We start from the raw sequence: 21,736 nt of genomic DNA, 5'->3' as shown, positions 1-21,736 counted from the left end.
TTGTTTTGGTAATTTTTGTCAGGACTCCGGAAAAAAATGCAGTACAGGGCAGATGACTGACTTGCTTCTTTCATCAGCTTGCAAAATTAACTGCATCATTGGTCAATCCCACATGTATTTCCCATATTTCCCTTCTTTCTTCTCTAATTGGGGGAGGGAGTGATATAAATGGGCTGTTGCTGGGCAATAAATTAGAATTTTTTAAGCCATACTGATACAAAAATAATTGTGCCGCCTACTAAATTATTTGAGTTTGTGTCTGAGATTAAATGACTGGACTAGTCAAATAGATTATTCTTCTGTACCAACACTAAGTGGGAAATAGATTTATCCTAAGTTCCAAACTGAGCTAAACATATTTATACAATGCATGATTTTGTAAAACCTATTTATTATTAACTCACAACTTGATAATTTCTTTTCTGTTATTTTTTATGTAACAGATTTCAGGTTTTTAAGATGAAGAATAAGGGGAGAAATGGTACATTTTCATTCTTTACACATTCCAATAGTCTCTCTTTCAAATATAGTTCTGCCAGTTTTCAAAACACTTTCAGATTTAGTATTGGCTAGCTGCAAGACTGGAAAGTGTCTGAATTTTGGCCTTGGCTAAATCTTCTGAAACAACTTGCACCATGTGTTCTGTAGTTTTCTTCAAATTGTTTGCAGTCTGTATAACATCATCCAAAGTGGAGCTTAATATCTGTTAAGGGAAAAAAAAACCTGCTCATAATTAACACCACCGATTGGACTAGGGGGGGGAAGTTCACTTGTTTCATTGTAAGGAAAATGTTCAAAGATTTCTCCATTTCCTTTTCTGTAGATACAAGGCTTCCCACTTACCTTTGAATGTGTCTCCTTGATGTGCCTGTTTCTCAGACCGCATACTGACCTTCCATGAATATTCCTACTAGTGAGGTATTGTGGTGAAAGGATAATAGTATCATGCATCCTTGAGTAGCGAGTTTGGGGAATATGTAGATTTTGTCTAAAGCATAACAAGAAACCACAGGCATTGATTTTGATATTGATACACAAAAACACATTCTGCGTTTAACAGCTAGTGTCTGCTTGCTAGTTCTAAATACTACTACTAAGCCCACAAGTGCACCACAAAATGCTGAATTCAAAAATTACATTTTTTGTTGTGATCTTAAAAGTACAGTGGTACCTCACAAGACGAATTTAATTTTCAATTCATTTTACGAAAAATTCGTCTTGCGAAACACGGTTTCCCATAGGAACACATTGAAATTTAATTAATGCGTTCCTATGGGCTCCAGAGGACTGGCGGCGGCGCTTGCTCGCTTGGCTCGGGGAAGGCAGGCAGGCGGGCGGGTGGCAACCGCCCTGGCAAGTGAGCAAGCGCCGCCGCTGCCAGTCACCCGGAGCCGAAGCGCAGCGGTGCCGGGGCTGCCGCCGCCTGTCTTCCCCTTTGCTCGGGGAAGACAGGCGGTGGCAGCCCCCGCACCGCTGCGCTTTGGCTCCGTTCCCCGGTGCTGAAGCGCGGTGGGCACTGCTTGCCAAGGCATGTGGTGACAAGCTCCAGCAAGCTGCGCCCGCTGCGCTTCGGCTCCGGGCGCTGCTTGCCGGGGCTTGTCGCCGCCTGCTTGCTTGGCAAGCCCCAGGGAACCAGCTGTAGCGTGGGAAGAAGGCAAAGGAAGATCAGCTGTCAGCTTCCCACGCTGACAGCTGGTTTTCCTTTGCCGCCTTCCCGCGCTACATTCTATGGCCGCGCTTCACAAGACGAAGCGGCGGCCATAGAAAACCTCGTCGTCTTGCGAGTCCCTCGTGCAACGCAAAACGCTTTCATCTTGTGAGTTGCACGAGGCATTCGTCTTGCGAGGTACCAGTGTATTGGCATGCATTGCTGCAAATAGAACAAACTTGCACATGAAAATTACAATTATAAGATAGGGTTATAAGTAACTTGGTTTGGCTCAACTCCTGTTTTAAAACTGATGATGCATGTTACCTGTCACATAGCCTTTCTATAAACTCTTCTGGTTGTTTCTTTGTATATATCCTTTGAAGGTTGATGCTTTGCTTCTGCGAACTAGCTAAAGAAAATTTAAAAAATTTTTTTTAAAAGAAATGCAATTAAACAAGTTCACTACATTATCTGGTCCCTGCTCCAGCCTACTATTACGCACTGATGATTAAATGTTTCAACCACAAGTATATCAGCTCTTTTATTTTTAATTAACACCTTAGAAAAGGAGTGAACATTCTTTTAAAGTGAATGGCACAGGGTGTGACAAGCTTCTAAGGCCATTAAGGCCATTTTCTATATGCAAAAAGCAGGATGTGAAGGGGCTCCACTGAGTATCACAGCTTTTGAAAGGACACTTTTGTTTTGTTTAAAAAACTGTCTGAGATTATGTGTACGTATTGTGTTTTTCCCTTTCAAGAAAGAAATGTTTTTGGTATTAGCTTATGCTTAATTTTTAACTGTATGGTAAATCAGGATTTACCACGAGTCAGTCTGCGTTTTTGTTCATAGCTTAAGTGTTCTGAAGACTTTTGTGGAAACTACCAAAAATAGGTATTTTCTCTTCCAGAGGAAAACTGCAGATTTTGAGTGATTCAGAATGTGATGTAGTTATGCAAAAATCATGATTTGTATATTTTTGCATTGTGTGTAATCTGCATTCTCATGCAGATTAATTTGATTGTACAGCTGCCTTAGGCTTGCTGTTCTTGATCCAACAAGCGGAATGGGCACAGAAGTATGATAATACCACTTTGGTGTCTTCAGCTAAATTCATATAAAGATCAAAATTGTGTGTTAATTATATTCAGAATTTTCCATATACTATACAAAAGAATACCTTACAAAAATTATTCTACCTTCATTTTGTTCTTGTAGACCCATTGTCCATGATTCATGACTTTTAATACTCTTTTCCGGACATACTTCACTGCTTGAACTGTCTAGAAGGTGTGAGAACGAAGTGTCTTCGATGTCACTACCTAACACCACACCCCAAGTTAAACAAACATGTTAATACATATGTAATGTTTTGGCCTACTTAGAAATGTAAGGCTTGCTTGACTTCGTTAAAATCTGTGATGACTGCTGCCATGTCAGTTAAGCCTCTTGGAACAACTGAAACACTAATGTATGTATAAAATTATTGTATATTAATGGAATTCACACCTTCCCTTTCATCCACAAACAGCCCCAAGGAAGCTTACAAGGCACAATAAAAATGGTGTCAAACCAACAGTAAAAGTATGGAGATTTAACAGCAACAACAGATTTAAAGCAGCAGCACAAACAATTTAGAGGGACATAAATGTGCACAAATACCTCAAAGACTACACCTCCCCATATGAACTGACCCAGACCCTGCAATCATCTGAGGCCCTTCTTTGTAAGCCTTCTCCACGGGCCTTATCTGTGGTAGCACCCTGTTTGTGGAATGCTCTCCCCATGGAGACTTGTCTTTTGCCTTCATCTTTAGGTGCCAGGCAAAAGCATTCTGCTTCTATGGTGAGAATCTCATAAGATGGAGATACTGTAGAAAAGGCTTTTTGGTTGCCACCTGCCTAACTTCAGAAGGGCGGTACACATGCAGATTCACCTCTGATAAAAGTATTAATTGATGGCTGGATTTAAATGAAAAAAGATGACCCTTTAGATACCATGGCCCTTTGTCATTTAGGGTTTTAAGTGAGCTAGGAGGGGAAAGTCAGTCAAGGTCTTCTAATGCTGGAGTAATAGCAGTCCGTACTAGTCAGTCATCAGACTGAAGTATTAATTGAGCCCTATGTTACTAAGAATCCCATAACCCTTTAGTGCTATACTTCCAGTTGGAAAACCAAGGAAGCTCACTGTTGAAGTTTAAAATGCATCAAGCTGAACACGTGGTTTCTTTTGCCTGAATGAGATGGTTGCTTTTGATTGAGACCATGGGAGTGCACAGGTGCATTGCCCTGATAATTTTTTTTTTAAGAAATACTTATATATATATGTACACACACGCGTGTATATTGAGCTTTTTTGTGTGACAGTACTCATTGACAGGGGGGCACCAGCACATTTTTTTTTTTTTGCTGCCTACAGCAGCTGTTTTTTGCTGGAAACTACAGAGCCTGTAGTTTTCTTTCCCCTGTTCCAGCACCACTGTATCCCCCCAAAATCTGCTTCTGAGGATCTCCTAGCCCTCCAGAGCAGATTTTTTTTTGGGGGGGGCTGCAACAAGGAAGGAGGAGGAGCCCTGCTGTGCAAGCAGAAGCCCATTCTTGCTACATTCAATCACACCCATTGACTTTAACTGACATCAGATTATTGTAACGTTTACTAGAGATGCTTAGTAGTTCACACTTAAATTCCAAATAATGTGAGGCCTTTTGTTAATATTACCAAAACAAGTACCTGATAAATCTAAATCCATCGCTTTTCCTTCTAAGAAGATAGAGTACCTTTCACAGTCTGGCTTTTCTTTTATTGTTTTCCTGTGCTCCATTTTTTTATTTCTATGTTGAAAACAGATAACACAGGAGAGAGGCTTAATTGTACATTAACAATCAGCACAGAGGTACTTAACATTGCAGTCTTATACTTGTCTACTCAAAATTAAATCCTACTGAATTCAATGAGACTTAGTCCCATGTAAATGGGTTTAGGATTGCACCCTATAAGACATATCGGGGATGTGTGCCTCAACATGGTGAGAGTGCACTTTTGGTTTGTGTAGAGTTTAGGTTTAGCAGTGTACATACTAACCTGCTGGAAGAACAGGGACAAACATGTCTACTTGATAACTGTATTTTCATTCTAGGATGTATAATAATATGATCCTTTGCAGGATTCCTCAACTCATCAAGAAACCTGTGATCTGAAGGATAAGTTAAGCTTCCTATGAAAAAATGCATATCAGGGGAAAAATTGATTAGTGGGTGATATCTATTAGAATTATTTTGCTTGTTATTTAAAACTTACATACTTTTGCTGATTTATCTTTCTGTACCTCGTTTTTTCAATATAGTCACATTGGATTCTTGATTGCTGGTATTGTATGGGTTGGCTGGGGGTGGAGATCTCATTTCCCAATAACTTAAATTACTGATGGGGTAAAAAATAAAATATGAGCACAATGCGAGTCAGAGAGAGGATCAGCACAATATAAAGGACATAGCAATGTCACCCTTGCTTCTATAATTCTGCAGTCAGCATTTTAAGCATAAGCCCTAGAACTCTCCTTTTGCAAGTCAGCACTGTTGTGTCAAAAGACCCCCTCACGAAAACATGTTATTGTGGTGCCAATTCCAGATACTCTTTAAAACACTATTAATCATTCCCAGTTATCAAAGTGAAACTGCACATAAGCAATGCAACAGTACAAACCTGGATCATGTATAGTTTTAAAACCCATAATTAATAATTCTCTACCACATCTTCCCTTAGCTTTTACTAAACTAAAAAGCTCTAAACATTTTAGTCTTTCCTAGTAGGGATGGTGCTGCATTTTCTTTAGGCAAATTGCAGCTGGTGTGCATTTTCTTTTTGAAGTTTCTTTTTCTCATGTCCTTTTTTATTATAGTATCTGGTCAGAGTCTGAGAAAACATTTGTTTGGCTTGTTTGAGCTAAAGTGTATTTCTGTAACACCAAGGCTGGATTTGCTATGTTGTGTGTTTTAGATGTGCTGATCTGTAAATGTTAATATCTGTCTACAAGTTTGCAAAATCCTACGAGTAATTTGTGATGTGACTAGCTGTTACTTGCAAATTATTGTTTCCACCAGCATGACATTGCACATCAGGTGCTTCAGGAAGACCATAGATAAACACTAAGTTCTGCAAACTTTGTGATGTCTGTTACAAATTAAAATTCAATTGCTCTAAGTGGGGAATAACTGCAGTCAACATGATTCAGATCATTGGCATTGGTCGCTAGCAACTATTGGGAACTGAGTGGTTTTGATTTGATGGTGGTTGAGATTGTGACAGTAGCACAAACGCTGGAATCTTTCAATAGAGCCTTTCATTTTTACAGCTTTAATTAGACAGATGTACTATAAAGTCTACTCCAGCACAAAAATAGGCAATTAGTGATGTTAAAACATTTATATTTATACTGTATTTGAAAATAGGAGATTGTGTTGAATAAGACGTGTTTTGGTTATGAGTGAGAAGTGACAAAAAGGGAAGGAGTGTGGTTAGAAAAAGAAGGGACGGTGGTGCAAAATCGGTGGTGCCAAAGGAGTCAACTGATACTTAGTTCTCCAATGGCACACAACCTGAAGCCGGCCTGGTTGCTAATCATACAGTGTAAATGTGTTATAGCTGGAATAGTTGAAAGAGTATATTTTGGAACCTCTGAGATTAAAACTTACCCATCTGTGTTTTCTTGATTACTGTAATCATTTTGATTTTCTCTGCCTATAAGTGGTTTGTGGGATTGTAGCCCTCCAGCCTTTTTAACGGTTGAAAAGGAGCAGTGTTGCTGTATTACAAAACACAATACATTAACAAAGGACTCTTATTATTTACACCGTCAACACCTGCTGCATTAATGCATATTTTTCCTCGTACATTTATTTGACTGACAGCAATTGAATTGTCTTATGATGTTAGCCTAGTCAACAGTAATTAGAACCATCTTAGTTTTATCAAGCTGATAAAACAATAAATTAACAATCAAATTGACTTACATGAGTAGATTGCTTATTTCCTTTGAGTCCTGATTTTTCCAGAGGATTCACTATATCTTCACAAGTATGTTTAGTTTGCAGCTCTAGCTGGCTAAGGGGAAAGCAAAATTCTGTTTTATTAAATGTGTCTTTAATAATAACTCCTTGTAATTTTGATTTTTTAAAAAACATTTAAAAACAGGTTATAAATTCACTAAACAATTGTTTGCAGATCTGAGGGAGGCACAGAATGAATTGGTACAAATGGGAAAAATAAAGTTACATTCTGTGGGTGAGATCCAACATAGTGAGTGGGTATCTGTTCTTGCAAGTCTTCCACAGACATCCCTCGTGCAAACAAGTTTTCAAAATATGCTCCAGAGGGGATATGAGTTGGAACTGGAGGAAGAGAATCCAAAAGTCCAATTGCACAAGCAAACAGACATAATTGGATACTGTCCTGTGTGTTCCCTTATACGTCTTCAAGTTCTGTATTTCACATTTATAAGGCTTTTTTCAATATGCAGCCATTTCAATGGATGTTGCTTTATAACGAGCCTTTTAACACTAATCCTAGGCACATTTACATGGAAATGTTTAAGTGAACTCATCTGGAATGGTCTACACTCCAAAGAAATGTACAACCAGCTCTATGAGCCCAAGAGAGATTGAATGTGTGTTTCTGAAAAAGAGCCCGCAATGCTGCATAATAAACCACTTAGAAAACAAGGTCGAGTTTCATACAAAACAACTTATGATATGGCATGGAGCGGATTGTTTTACATTGCGTATATATTTCAGTCTTTATTATTATTTCAATCACAGATCAGCCACTAAATTACAATCAAACAAATACAATTTTACAGTTTACAGGGCAGCAAAAGACTATTTGGATAGGAGGTGTGGGTGTGGGTGTGGGTGTTGTCGCACATTCAGTCACACTAGAATTAATTGTTGTGTGCTAGTATGGGTTAGTAAGGTGCTTTAATCATCTAGTTTCTACTAATACATGCTGATGCACAGAGGTTTGCCACTTTGGTAGTGATATCATTAGTGGAGGAACATGTTAAAATTATAGGGTCTATTTGGGAATCTAGGTAAAATAGAATGTTTGCATATATGTAAACACTTGGCCATACCTTAGGTAGTTCTTTGGACCTTCTTTGGACATTTATATTTGGCCTGTCAGAATAGGCTCTTTCAGATACCAATGACCAAAATCATGGGCTCATGCACACACTCTTCACATACAGCTTTACTTCCAGTTTATAGTTTAATAAAACTATGTTTAGAGATCTGAACGAATTTTTGTTATAAGGGGAATTATTCTAAGATTCATTTCTAATTTCTCAATATTCCAGCTGACGAAGAATAGTTGAAACAGGGCCTTGTCCTGATTTTTACTGGAATTTATCTTTATTTGCCTTCAATACTGGGATTGATTCCTATTTGAACTCCTCATCACACCAATAAAACCTTGTGAAGATTTATTTGAAATCCATTTTCTTCTAGCCTGAGTTCTTGCAATTTACCGTTTATCACGTGAGATCTGAATTGCCAAACTATGGGTAGTGCTTGTCCTCCAAACCAGAACTGTAAAACCACTTTCCAAATATGAGTTTGCGAGAGCAAGCACTAACCATAGCATACCAATTCATGAGAAAGAGCATGCAAGTATTTGATATGTTTTGTGCCTGCTAGGCTATGATTTGGAGATCTGCTGAATTGAGCAAATAGTTAACACATTATGACCCATTTAATAGTCAACTTCCATGGATAACACTTACTTCTGATGAAAGCGATGATGTTGGCTACCTTCATTAGATTGCTGATACATTCTCGGTGGAATCATCTCCATAGGCTGACTTCTTTTGTCTCCATGCTTTTTATTCTTAGCAATATTCATGCTAGAAGCAGTCTTTTGTGGGGACTCACTAATGTTTGAAACCGCTGGACTCTAAGAAAGAACCACATGGGGAAATGGATATTATGACCTACTGAAAAACTTGCTACATTCACAGCAATTTCACAATGTTGGAGAGTTCTGCATATCTGTCTGTCTGTCTGTACCATTTTCATCTGCAAAACCCACTTTGCATGCCAACCAAAAGATCTGAATAACTGAAAAAAATATTGTAATTTTCACACCTGTTAATTAAGGAGATTCAATGTGACCTTAACAAGGTGAAGAACTGGGCCCAAACTAACAAAATTAATTTCAATAGATACAAATGTAAGGTTCTACACTTAGATAGGAAGAGCCAACTGCACAAATATAAGATGCAGGACACCTGGATTGCCAAGTGAAAAGGATCTAGGGATCTTAGTGGACCACAAGCTTGACATGAGTCAACTGTGTGAGACAACAGCAAAAAAAAGCTAATGCTATTCTAGGCTGCATAAACAGTATACTGCCCTGATCAAGGCAAGTCATAGTCCTGCTCTAGTCTGCCTTGGCCAGACCATGGCTATAATATTGTGTCCAGTTCTGGGCATCACAATTTAAGAAGGATATTGACAAGCTGGAATGTGCGCAGAAGAGGGCATTCAAGATGTTAAAGGGTTTGGAAACCAAGCCTTATGGGGGAGTTGGGTAAGTTTAGTCTGGAAAACAGACTGTGAGCAGATATGATAGCCATCTTCAAATATCTAAAGGACTGTCACATGGAAGATGAAACAAACTTGTTTTCTCACTCCAGAGGCTAGGATCTGAACCAATAGCTTCAAGTTACAAGAAAGTAGATTCTGACTAAACATCAGGAAGAGCTCTTTGACAGAGCTGTTAGACAGTGGAACAGACTCCCTCAGGAGGTGGTGGCCTCTCTGTCCTTGGAGGTTTCTAAGCCAAGGTTGGATGGCCACCTGTCATGTATGCTTTAGTTGAGATTCCTGCAATTCAGAGGGTTGGACTAGAAGATGAACCTTGGGGTCTCTTCCAACTCTACAATTCTATTATTCTAAGAAGTTCATAGTTTTGAAGTGATTTCTTCCCTAATGAAATAGAAGGAATCCACCTGTTAAGTTTAAATGTCCACAAAACATCTAAAAACCGGGATTAATTAGCTACTGCCTCTAGACTGAAGAGTCTTGTGCAACTACAGTAATGTATTAACACACAGGCTCATAGCTAGAAATGATGTCTGATAGGTTTACGCATACCCCAGGAAGCCATTGTAAGTTGATACAAAACAGTTAAACCAGGAAAATAATATTTCAATACAATTTAGCAACAGTCATCCCAAGGAGCACAATTTGATATATATGTATCTGGAAGAGGTACAAAGGCCTGCTGTTAGCTTAAAGCTAAATTGCACTATCCCAGCCATCCCCAAACTTCGGCCCTCCATATGTTTTGGACTACAATCCCCATCATCCCTGACCACTGGTCCTGTTAGCTAGGGATCATGGGAGTTGTAGGCCAAAACATCTGGAGGGCCGCAGTTTGAGGATGCCTGCACTATCCTGTGGAGGAGACAGAAAGTCAGAAGGTCTAAACCTGAAAATTTTCAAAACCTGAATATCCACTGAAATGGGACTGGTGTATTAGAGGGGTGTGGCACTATGACAGTACAGTGGTACCTCGGCTTGCGAAGGCAATCCGTTCCGCTGAGGTGTTCACTCGCCGAGGCATTTGCTCGCCGAGGCATTTGCTCGCCGAAGGCATGCTTCTGCGCATGCGTGAAGCGCCAATAGAGCACTTCTGTGCATGTGCAAAGCGCCAATAGAGCGCATGCGCAGATTTTGTCTGCGCATCCGACGCCACAGAACCCGGATATAAACACTTCCAGGTCTGCGGCGTTCTTAAACGGAGGTGTTCGTAAATGGAGGTAGGCGTAAACCGAGGTTCCACTGTATTGCTACATTTTGAGTGCATGTATTGCCACTCTACTATTACATTAATTCAATCATGCAATCTCAGTGGAAATAATGTGCTATAAAACAATATGCTTTGTTCTTTATTGGGACTTAATGGTTTACCTCAGAACAACTTGAATAGGGAGAAGCAGATTCACAGGGTGTGAATGATGGTGATGTTACAAAAGCAGAGGAATGTGGGCTGCAGGCAGTCTTATCGATTTTCTCTTTTATATCTTCAAGCAGCATCCCAAGCTTAAATATTTCCCCCTCTACTTTTCTAAATCCAAATAATATAAGATACAAAGTTACATTATAAGATTGATACATGCTTCGTGTTCCTATCATTATAGTGCGAGAGATACAATGGGCTAGATAAGGACATTAAATGTCAAAAATTACAGTATTTAAAAGGCCATATCCGACACTGCAGCTCCACTGGTGCAATGGATTCTGCACATGTAACAGAACTTTCTCTTCCTCTCCTGACCCTTCCAGCCTCCTGCATGCCCTCACAATCAGCTCAGGAGGGTTGGGGAAGTCCCATTGTACCAGCAGAATCCCACTGGCACAGCACGGGATGCAACCCACAATGTTTAACATGCACTGAGTACGGTGAAGTTTGAACTTCAAAATAAGGGTTGCAATCATGAAAAACGTGAGTGCTGCTAGCCACATGACACACCCCAAAGCAAAATTGCAATGCAGGAGGACTACCACAGATAAAGAATTCTTCCTCATCTCAAGGTTGGATGCAGATAGAAAAGGGCTCTTGTTATTAATAATGTCATGTGCAGGGAAGCTGCATGTAGTGACACACATCAGACCTAGTTACAGATGAGAGGTGAATGGGAAGGAGCACAACTATCTAGCCTTCACTCCTCTGCCCAATGTCATATTTCCATGTATAGGATCCTTCTGTACAAACATTCCTGCAAATTCCTTGTCCCATCTGGATGGATCACTTGTTCGTTTTACTCCCAGCTTGCCTTACTCAAAAAACCCTAGTGGTATCATTAGTGAGTTAATGGATGTTGCCTTCCTCCCTACCACCTCATAGAGTAATCCAATGCCAGTTTGTATGTCTGGAATTGCTGTTTCATATTTGCAAGACTTTTAATATGCATGGAGGACAAACAGTGGGGGGAGCCATGCAAGGAGGGCCATGGTTCAGTGGTAGAATAAAGACTTTGCATGCAAAGGTTCCTAGGTTCAATCCCCAGCATCTCCCATGTGAAACCCTGGAGAGCTGCTGCTATTCAATGTAGATAATATTGAGTTAGAGATGGACCAATGGTCTGACTCAGTATAAGATAGCTTCCTTAAGTCCTGTTCCAAAACCCACATTTGTTGTAACACTTGCGGCAGGCATTTTTAAGGGTGAACTGACAGGAAAGGGATGGTTAATTCTTCCTGCACTCTGTTTTCACCATGACTGGGCTTATTTCTTGTATCATCCTGGGAGGCATTTGCAGGAGAGAATTGGTGGGTGACCAAAAGTAAAAATAATTTTTGATGTGCATCCCAATAATTTTTTAACATAAGCAAGGTTGTCAATGTAAGATTTTTTAAATGGTTATATTATTAGTGTATTATTGTTTTTAAAAAAATACTTGACCTGTTAGGATCAAACTCTCCGATGCTCATTGATGAGTACATGGGATGTTGGTGCTGAAATGTACAATGTTTCTCCTTCGTGGCTAAATAATTCCATTCCAGCTTGTCTAGTTGCTCCTTTAAAAGGCTTAAAAGCTTCACAAACAAAATTTGTAACCTTGGTGTTATTTGACAATTTTTCTATAGATTAGTAATTAAAATATTCAGTGCTGAACTTAAACATGCCATGGACACAGCAATAGCTTCAAACATAACAAGATAAACATAACACGAATATCTAAAGTAGTTTACACCAGTATTTTAAACTGTTTCTTATATTTAACTGAATATACACTTCAGTGGAAGAGAAGGCAGCAACACACGAAGAAATATGCATATGGAGCTGCCTGCTCTGCAGAAGTGAATGAGGTGCCGCTTTGGGGTATACAATTTATGTAAGTATCATTACTTATTATGTTTAAATAGTTTTGTAAATTTCCTTTAAGCCACCCAGAGATTTCTTTTGCAGCAGGCAACTAAGAAATTTGATTAATCTTAATTTACGGGTGCTTTACATCTGTGGCCTGTAGGGTATACTTAAACAAATGCCTTCACTCCCCTTCAGGAAAATCTCCCAGTTAATTCTGAAGGTAATTTAGGAATTAAGGGAATTGAAGGAATTTATTCAAATTATAATTACCTTTATATCAAGACCTGTGGTCATAAAATTGCTTCATTAAGTCCTAAACAGCAGGGGTGGCTAATCTGTGCCCTTTCATATGTTGGAATTCATCTCTTAGGAAGACCAATGGTCAGGGATGATGGAAGCTGTAAACCAACAATATCTGGAGGGCCATAGGTTACCCACCTCTCCTGTACAAACTTATAAAGTATGATATTACAACTTCATATTATTCTGAGATGATGAAAATGATTTATTCTTAAGCACAGGTTAACTTAGTTCCCATTTAAATGGGAACTTAGTTCCCATTTAAATCTACAAGATGTAAGTCGTGACTCACCTGTCTCACTTGTTTCAATGGAAACTAAACTGATTTAAGCAGCAATTTTTATACTTCATTCTGAGTATAAGATGTAGAGAATAGTGCTGCTATTCTAGATTTTATACATTTTATTTCTAAATCTAATTTTTCAAAAACAGAGTTTTAAAAGGTAACCATTTTTTTTTTCAAACACAAAAAAGGTATTCACCTGATGCCGTTCTTCCACTGGGAATACATCTTGTGTAAGACAGTTAGAAAATGTTTCCACCTTTAAGAAAAAGGGATGCAGTTCATTTAAGCTTTCAGATGCAGTATTAAGAAAAACAAGGTGTTTGTTTCAAATATATATTGTATTTAAAATATAAGTATTTGTATTACTTTTGATTTTAGCTCTTCTGACTGTTCCTTTAACATATGAGAAAGCTTTTCTTCTTCTGTAATGTTTTGCAACAGAGGTTGATTTCCAGATGATTGTCTTGCTGCATCAGCTGAGGGTAATGGTGAGAGCATTCTTTGCGGCTGCAGTTCTACAGAACAATATGACAAAAGTGCAAATGTGATCTGTATGCTATTTCCTTCATATAGTGTACAACAGCAAACAGGCGGAACAGTGGTGGCTTAAGCTGAGGCCCTCCAGATGTGCTCCAGTTCCCATCAGTTCCCATCAGCATAGTCCAATGGTCAGGGAGTTGTAGTTAAACAACTTCTGGAGGGCTATACAAGTAAAATAATGATTGTATTCTAATTATTTGAATAGTCCATTTGAACTACCTGAGAAAGGTGACTGGGAAAAACCAACCATGGGCTTCACAGGGACTGTTACAGGTAGAACTGTAGACATTTCTGTAGTTATTCCAGGACTTTCTGATTTAATGCCAGGATTTTGTCTATTTTGATTTGAGCAAGGAGGTATCTGTCAAAATACACAAAAACTCATTGTGAAGCACAAAAACAGCACCCACAATAAAAATATTCACTTGCCATTCTCTTTATGATACCCCACCCCCACCCCAAACACCCCCTGGCACAAATAATAACTTGGTAAAATTAGGCAAGCAATATCCAAACACCAGTATATTTTAATTTATTTAAAAGATGTACTGTATATACCACTCTTCAATGGAACTTTCAGGGTTTACAAAAACAAGGTAAAATACATAGCAAATTGATTAGACATATTAGGTCATTGAGGTTGGGTGGTGGAAAGGAGTCGTCATTAGGGTTGTTCATACATAGTCATGGGCTAGGGTCACTGTTTATACCAGCTATACCCAAAGAAAACTAACTTGTTCCAGTGCATCTGCTCTAGGAAGAGTGAGCACACTATATTCCATAAAATACTGAAGCAGGAGAGAGAAATAAACCACAGTATGAAAGTATGCATACTGTATTTATTTAACAAGAATTGCATTCTGTTTAACTACAAGAAAACCTCTAAGTGGTTTACAAAAATATAAAATAAAGCATTAAAATTCTGTAATATATAACAAGATTTAAATCAATAGTAGCTAAAAAGAGATAAAACCATAGCTGCCAAGTATCCCGCATCCGCCGGGAAAACCCCTTTTTTCTTACCATTTCCCGGCGGTCTCCCGTTTAGGTTAAAACCCCGGTATTGTCCCTTAAATCGGCTTCGGCCCAGCGGCCATTTTTCTGGTGCCGCTTTGCCCTTCTATGGGCACCAGAAAATGGCGGCGCTGGCGCCGGAAGTCGCTTCCGCGCATGACCGGAAGTTGCGTGACGCGACTTCCGGTTGCGATTTGCCCTTCTATGGGCATCAGAAAATGCCGGCGCTGGAAGTCGCTTTTACGTGTTTCCGGTCATGCGCGGAAGCGACTTCCGGCGCTGGCGCCGCCATTTTCTGGTGCCCATAGAAGGGCGAAGCGCCACCGGAAGTTGCGTCATGCAACTTCCAGTCATGCGCGTGCTGCCGATCCCGGATCTTTACGTCCGGAACTTGGCAGGTATGGATAAAACACATGTAATTTCTACATGTCTGGGCAGCCTTGCCTAAACAAACATGTTTTAAACAGACACTGAAAAGAATACAATGTTTGCAATACATTATACTATGCACTGCATACTACAGCTGCATAAACAAAACATTTGTATTCAGAAAAAATATATTAATATTTTGTAGCAAGAAAAGATATTAAGAAAAACTGACTTCATGTTATAGGAGACTTACCTTTGTATTAAATCTTAGGTGATCAATATGATTCTGAGCCTCAGCTTGTTTTGTCAGTAGCTATTATTTCAATAGATATAAAAAAGAGAAAACAATAAACATATATTGTACATATATTGTACAGTATATGGAAAGCAAAAATAGCAATTGACTGTGAGCAATACTTTTCCCATAGCCAAGGTCATTAATGTTTTAGCTGCTTTGGAAAAATCTATATTCAAACAGAGTAAGCGCTGTAAAGGAAACAAAAAATTGGCCAGGAAAATCCTCATAGAGAAGCTAGGCTCAGGAGATACTGGATGCTATTACACTGGGAGATGATTGCTGGATATAATGGGAACTCTGGAAAAAGTGCCTAATGGTGGTAATACATCTGAAAGGGGCAAAATATAGATATTGGGCTAGGAAGCAGTGTTATGAACAAAGGATAAGGTTAGGGTAGAAAATGCAGTCTGGGATCCAAACTGGTGCTTGGGCTCAATAATAATAATAATAATAATAATAATAATAATAATAATAATAATATCACCTTTTTCCATAATGAGAGTATATAGGTAGATTACAACTAAAATAGAAACTACTAAAAACATATAAAAATCAATAATTTAACAACAGTAGAATTAAGATGAAGAGGAAAAATATTATTGCTATAATTTCTTCAGTGCCAATATTAACAAGGCACTATACATAATCTAAATGATATACAATAACTATGCTACAAACAGCAGAGGAAGCGATAGTGGTGATCATTGTCTACCTACGTCCAATTTATAAGAAAAACCTGATTGATCAGAGATGGAACGAAATTCAAAGTAAACTTGAAACTGCAAGAAAATAGATGTAATCAAGTTTCAACAAGTTTTTCTTACATAGGAGTAGATAATGTGTATACCGCCATCTAAGAAGATAACAAATGTTTCTGTTTTTCTGGATATATTACCCTTGGAAAGCTCAGGTTGGTAGAGGTTTCCCAAGCAGTGCAGTATACTGCAGGGCGGTTAGACTAGAGATAATGGCTTGGATCTTAACAACTGCCATTATCATCCTTTCCAATATAGTCACCTGAAATTCCAAAAAGCTGGCCAGAGAACCTCTGGAACTGTATAGGGCATAGCACATAGAGTGGGGAACCAGCAGAAATCATGGAACGACCCTTTTATGGGTAGAAGTGCTTCCTATTTGCAGTAGGTCTCCTTTCAATCCCAGCCCGCATGTAAATTCTTCAGCACAAATGTAAGGTATTAGGCTGCACTCTTCACTTTGCACTCCAGCTAATATTTATTCCTTTACTTTTAACTCTGACTATGCTCATAGGGTTTACTCATTATAATAAGCATGCTTAGGTTTGCTTCCACAGATTAGAGTCACCCTGGTTATTTGCTTTACATTTAACAAAAATAAAAGGGAGGCATTCAGCTTATGGACTAGTTTGCTGTAAGCTCATGGTTAGTGAGGAGAGAGCTTAACCACAACTTATGAGTCCTAGTTTGGATGAAATGCTAAGATATCAGTGTGGCAGCAAAACGCCAGCAAAGGAGCTGCTAGGTTCTCTCTAAGAGTTCAGCCATTTGCGTGGTCCCACTAAGTCAAAGTTTATTGTGTTGCACAAACCAGTGTCTAGAGACCTAACCCTACAGAAATCTGTGGCTGGCTGAGTTGTTATAGGTATAATAAACACACCCAAATTTTGCCTGACTATCAATGGCAATTCCAATTATGTGCAATATCACCTCTTATATACCTCTAGTTGTTGGTCTAGTTCAGGTGTGCTAATTCCCTTTTCTTCATTCTTGTTTGCAACAGAGTCCAAAGAATTCATTGCTTCTAAAACATCTTTCACAACTTCTGATTTACCAAGCAAATTTGGGGTGTGTGTAGTCTTTTTAGGTATAGGGCATGAGTTGCTATTTTTTCCTTTAGGTATTTTGACCTTTGGAGCAACCTTAGAAAAATCAGGAAGCCGATAATGAACCTGACGTTGACCATTTTTGAGATTATGTGAAGTTGTTTCCAGAAAATATTTGTGCTCTTGGTACACTTCTTTAGGGGTTGAGAAATAATGGAAGTCTTCATTAATTGCATGTTCATTCTCAATTACAAGTTGAATATTATCTTCTTTACAATCTTTTCTGTCACGAGTGGGATTCACACTTTTATCCATTACAAACTGCTTAACTTCAGTCAAATCCCAATTTTTGTCAACTGATTCAAATTTTACTTCTGTTTCTGAATTACAGCATTCAATATTTTTTCCTTCTTCCTTTGGTAAAGATATTATTGAACTTTCTGAAATCTTAATTTTATTTAGGATAGTTTCATCAAAACTTTCAGTAAATGATATCTCTGGGAGAGTCTCAGAATCAATCAATTGGCACAAACTTGATAATTCCTCTTGGGGAAAATGGCGTAAAAGGACATCTGAAATGTTTGAGTTGGATAGATGTTGATTTCTTCCTGAACTGTTAACATCCCAAGCAAGTAACTCCTCTGTTGCCTTGGGAGATTCCATGTCATTTCCCCTTTGTAATGTTGCCAGATTTATTTTTGTTTCAGGCAGTTGTGTTTTGCAGTCTGATTTTTCTTTTGAATGACAGCTCATGTGAGAAGGTGTCAAGGTGAAAACATGTTGGGATCCATCTTCTACACAAGTGGAATTTTCTAGGTTTCGTGAATCACACTTGTGTTGATATGTATTTTGTAGAGCTCCATCATAAGGCAGATCTTCTTGCTCATCATCGGTATTGTCTTCAGGGTAAAGCATATCAAATACTATATTATTGGCTTAGCCTTCATACAGTTAGACTGTTCTTACCTACAATACGTGCTCATATTATGAGCATATTCAATATGACTTTCACTGAACGTCAGCTTTCAAATTCTGAAAGATTTGAGAGAACATGCACATTAGCTGAACTAAATAAAACAGTACAATAAACTTGTAAGTCTTCCTTTTCCCTACTCTAAAACTTTATGGAGTCAATTTCACATACTCCTTATAATTAATGCAATTAAAATATTTGGAGTTGCCTAAGGATCTAACCTAGGATGAAGGAAAATTATATCCACAATCAATAGTGCCAGTTAGCTGCAGCTTAACTAAGGTTACTGCTATTCCTGAGGTGTTGGCAATGTGGAGCAAAAATCAGTTCCCTTATCCACATGATGTAGGCCTGCCCTGTTATAAGCTCCTTTGGGGGTGAAGTCTTGGTAATTATTTAGTCCCAGAAACCTCACTACAGCTATGGATTAACAATGTGTCCTTATTTGAGATAGCAAGGTTTCAATGTGAACATTAAAAAGGGAAATAAGAGAGAACATCTGGTGATAATTTATCAAGACAATCCTATATACTCTTTCCTGAAGTAAATCCACTGAAATAAAAAAGGTGATTTTTTTTTGTCCCAGACCACCTTTTTCAAACAGAAAACTCTGACTAACCTGCATCACCAGATAAAATTTTATTAGCCCAAAATTTTACATTAACTGGTCAAAAGAGCACTCTTTATTTAAATCTGAATGGCTTTTCTTGGGATATCTGTAGATCTACTTCTGTATATATTCTAAAAGGGAAAAATATATTCTAAATGACTCTATATTCTAAATTACTCCTCACCCCCAGAGGTCTGGCTTTAGGTTAGTTTACATGAACTAGCCATTTCTTAGTTTCTACATATGCAAACCAACACATTTTACTTGGCTACCAAAGTAGCTTGGAACATCAAGCATTTGTCAAATGCTAGACAACATTGCTAGAGTCTAAACTGCTTTGGGGTCTAAGTTACAGCTTGTTATATACCCTCTGGCAAATGCATGTAAACAGGCAACCATAATTTAAATTATTACACCTTAAATATTTATTTCATGCCTGCCCCCGGCATCTTTCAATACACACATCCTGCTCAGTTTCCATTACTGTACATCTATAAAACAGAAACAATACATGTACTTGTACAGAAAATATTAATAGTTAAATTGACAATGCTTCCTTATACTTACACATCACAGGCAAATGTCTGGCTAATTTCCTAGGCAACCAGTATAGTTATAACAAAATTCTTGGAACGTTTTCTGTTGCCTACTACCAAACAGTTAAGACTCAGACACAGCAATGCTTTTTCATAGTGGATATATTTAATTACATAAGCTGTAACCTTATATTGAGCCTAGCAAACTGGAGTAGCACAGTATCTTTATAAATGCAACAAGACACCTTGCTATTTATTATTCTGGTTTCATCCTGCTATTGTTCAGTGGAATCACAAAGGGAATATAGAGTAACAAGCCATTTTCCAGTCCTGGGTGGGAATGTCAAAATGAGCCTAGTCTCACTTAACTAACTTTTGTTTTCATTGGGACCTATGAAGGAGTATTTTGAATGGGTATTGGATTTCTTAACTTCTGAAGCCTTTAATGTCTTTAATCTGTTTATTCCACCTACACGGTGGAGACTTTTAATTATTTATATGGGAAGGTCCATGCAAGTTAATTATTTACTATTATCATGGCCATCATCTCTTACTGCTTCTTAAGATCAAAAGCAAATGTTTGCATCCTGAAATCTTCATAAATTATCTAGACAGGCAATCTCTAGGAATGTTTCATATTTGCATGGCTAAGAGGGAGTTGCAAATGGAGGAGACTGCTGTGCATTCATTTGAAAATCCTCAAAGGTATTTTCCATAATTATTTTGTTTTGTATTCTAGTCCATTAGAATCTTATGAGGAGTCCCTTTACACATGGAAGCTCAGTTTCTTAAGCACTAGGAATTAAAAATGTCAGTGACATAGTTTAGGAAAGCAGCAGGAGGAAACACAGGCATCCTGATAATTATCCCTTCAGCACCTGTGGAGGTGCAAGCAGAGGCTTGTTTTGCAGCATCCTGTGTAAGGTATGCATGGCAGAGTCAGACTGCTCTATTCCACTTGCTTATAAAAAAATATTTTTGCTAAAACTCTTAGTTAGTACATTATTTTATTTATTGCCTTTATATCCAAGTAGCTCAATGTGGTGTAAATGGTTTTCCTTTCTCCCAGTTTATCCTTGCAACAACCCTGTTAGACTGAGAGAATGTGACTGGCCTAAGGTCACACAGTGGTTTAATGGCTGAGCAGGTATTTGAACTCTGGTCTCCCAAGCTCTAGTCTGTTTATACACTTGTAAGATAAACTATGGCTGTTATAAGTAAACTAGCGTCCAAAGCATAACACACCTTGTACCTCTTCATATATATATTTAGCTGTACTCAAGTTCCAGTTGCAGCCTTGCTGCTAGACAATATCAAGCTTCCTTGATGCACCAGGTAAGCATGCTTTCTGCTGAGCACATCCAATGTGCTGAGTGTGAATGATGGGTGTGTTCCCATCTCCACCCCTTCCTGTATGAATGTATTAAGGTTTATTGCCAAAGGCTTGAGGCAGGTAACTATAATTATTTTATACTGTCCCTCCCTTTCTGTGGCAGTAGAAACATTTATAATGTTCCTTAGCCTAATTCACATGGTAAAGGGCAAATGTATTTTACTGCATATAGGGAGACTCTTCAAAGGCATTTTGACCCAATAATAGGCGTTTGGTTATTCATATGGAGCCATCAGTTTCTTGGTGCATACGCAACAGGAAATTATTCCCACCAGGAAGGCTGAACTAAGGCTTTATCTAGAGAATATCACTTGTCTTTTGCAGCAACGTTAAAGTCAATCATATTTATTATGGTTTGCGTTTTTGTGGACTACAGTCCACACCTCATCAGATAAATGAAAAACTTTTCATTTCCCTCTTACTTCACAGTTTACAATCCCCACAATCATGTGCACCATTGTAACAAGAAAAGTAAAAGGTAAAGGTAAAGGGACCCCTGACCATTAGGTCCAGTCGTGACCGACTCTGGGGTTGCGCGCTCATCTCGCATTATTGGCCGAGGGAGCCGGCGTATAGCTTCCAGGTCATGTGGCCAGCATGACAAAGCCGCTTCTGGCAAACCAGAGCAGCACATGGAAACGCCGTTTACCTTCCCGCTGTAGCGGTTCCTATTTATCTACTTGCATTTTGACGTGCTTTCGAACTGCTAGGTTGGCAGGAAAAGTGCTGGTACTCAAATATTGAATATTGATTAAAGTATTTGGGGCAACAACAGCAAAAAAGCCGCTCGCTGCCTCAGCGTGTAACCGAGATGAACACTTTATACATCTGATGATGTGGGCTACAGTCCACGAAAGTTTATGGTAATAAATCTGGTAAAGTCTTTAAGGTGCTACAAGCATAGCTGTCAAGTTCTCCCTTTTTTTAAAGGGAAATTCCCTTATGCTGAATAGGCTTCCTCGCGAGAAAAGGGAAAACTTGACAGCTATGCACAAGACACCTCGTTGTTTTTGCTCCGGGCTTTACGTTAGCTTTCCCGGTCACCGTAGGGGCGCTCCGGAGCGAGGAAGTGTGAATACGGTGTCTGGTTTTACAC

The 21,736-nt window shown here is 38.7% G+C and overlaps 1 protein-coding gene across 1 annotated transcript; it reads right to left on the bottom strand.

The window, feature by feature from the left end:
- Nucleotides 1-377: 377 nt before the first annotated feature.
- On the bottom strand, nt 378-20,319 carry AKNAD1 (AKNA domain containing 1). The gene is made up of 17 exons (XM_088673757.1): nt 17,024-20,319; nt 15,283-15,342; nt 13,866-14,007; nt 13,473-13,621; nt 13,303-13,362; nt 12,113-12,246; nt 10,618-10,774; nt 8,427-8,596; nt 6,661-6,751; nt 6,343-6,452; nt 4,977-5,071; nt 4,733-4,865; nt 4,382-4,482; nt 2,851-2,973; nt 1,976-2,060; nt 844-988; nt 378-703 (listed from the first exon to the last, which is right to left on the bottom strand). Exons 1-17 carry the CDS (start codon nt 18,041-18,043, stop codon nt 560-562), a joined length of 2,919 nt encoding a protein of 972 aa, XP_088529883.1. The 5' UTR covers nt 18,044-20,319; the 3' UTR covers nt 378-559.
- Nucleotides 20,320-21,736: the final 1,417 nt, after the last annotated feature.

This window comes from Zootoca vivipara, chromosome 7, assembly GCF_965207765.1.
Source record: "Zootoca vivipara chromosome 7, rZooViv2.hap1.1, whole genome shotgun sequence".
In the NCBI taxonomy this organism is placed as follows: domain Eukaryota; kingdom Metazoa; phylum Chordata; class Lepidosauria; order Squamata; family Lacertidae; genus Zootoca; species Zootoca vivipara.
This window is presented reverse-complemented; position numbering and strand designations above follow the sequence as displayed.

Excerpts from the sequence above, each read along its gene's own strand:
- AKNAD1 (XM_088673757.1), bottom strand. The coding sequence starts at position 18,043 with ATGCTTTACCCTGAAGACAATACCGATGATGAGCAAGAAGATCTGCCT. Across the intron at positions 6,752-8,426 it reads CATCATCGCTTTCATCAGAA|CCAGCTAGAGCTGCAAACTA; the intron begins GTAAGTGTTATC and ends CTTTCCCCTTAG. Across the intron at positions 2,061-2,850 it reads TCTACAAGAACAAAATGAAG|CTAGTTCGCAGAAGCAAAGC; the intron begins GTAGAATAATTT and ends AATTTTCTTTAG.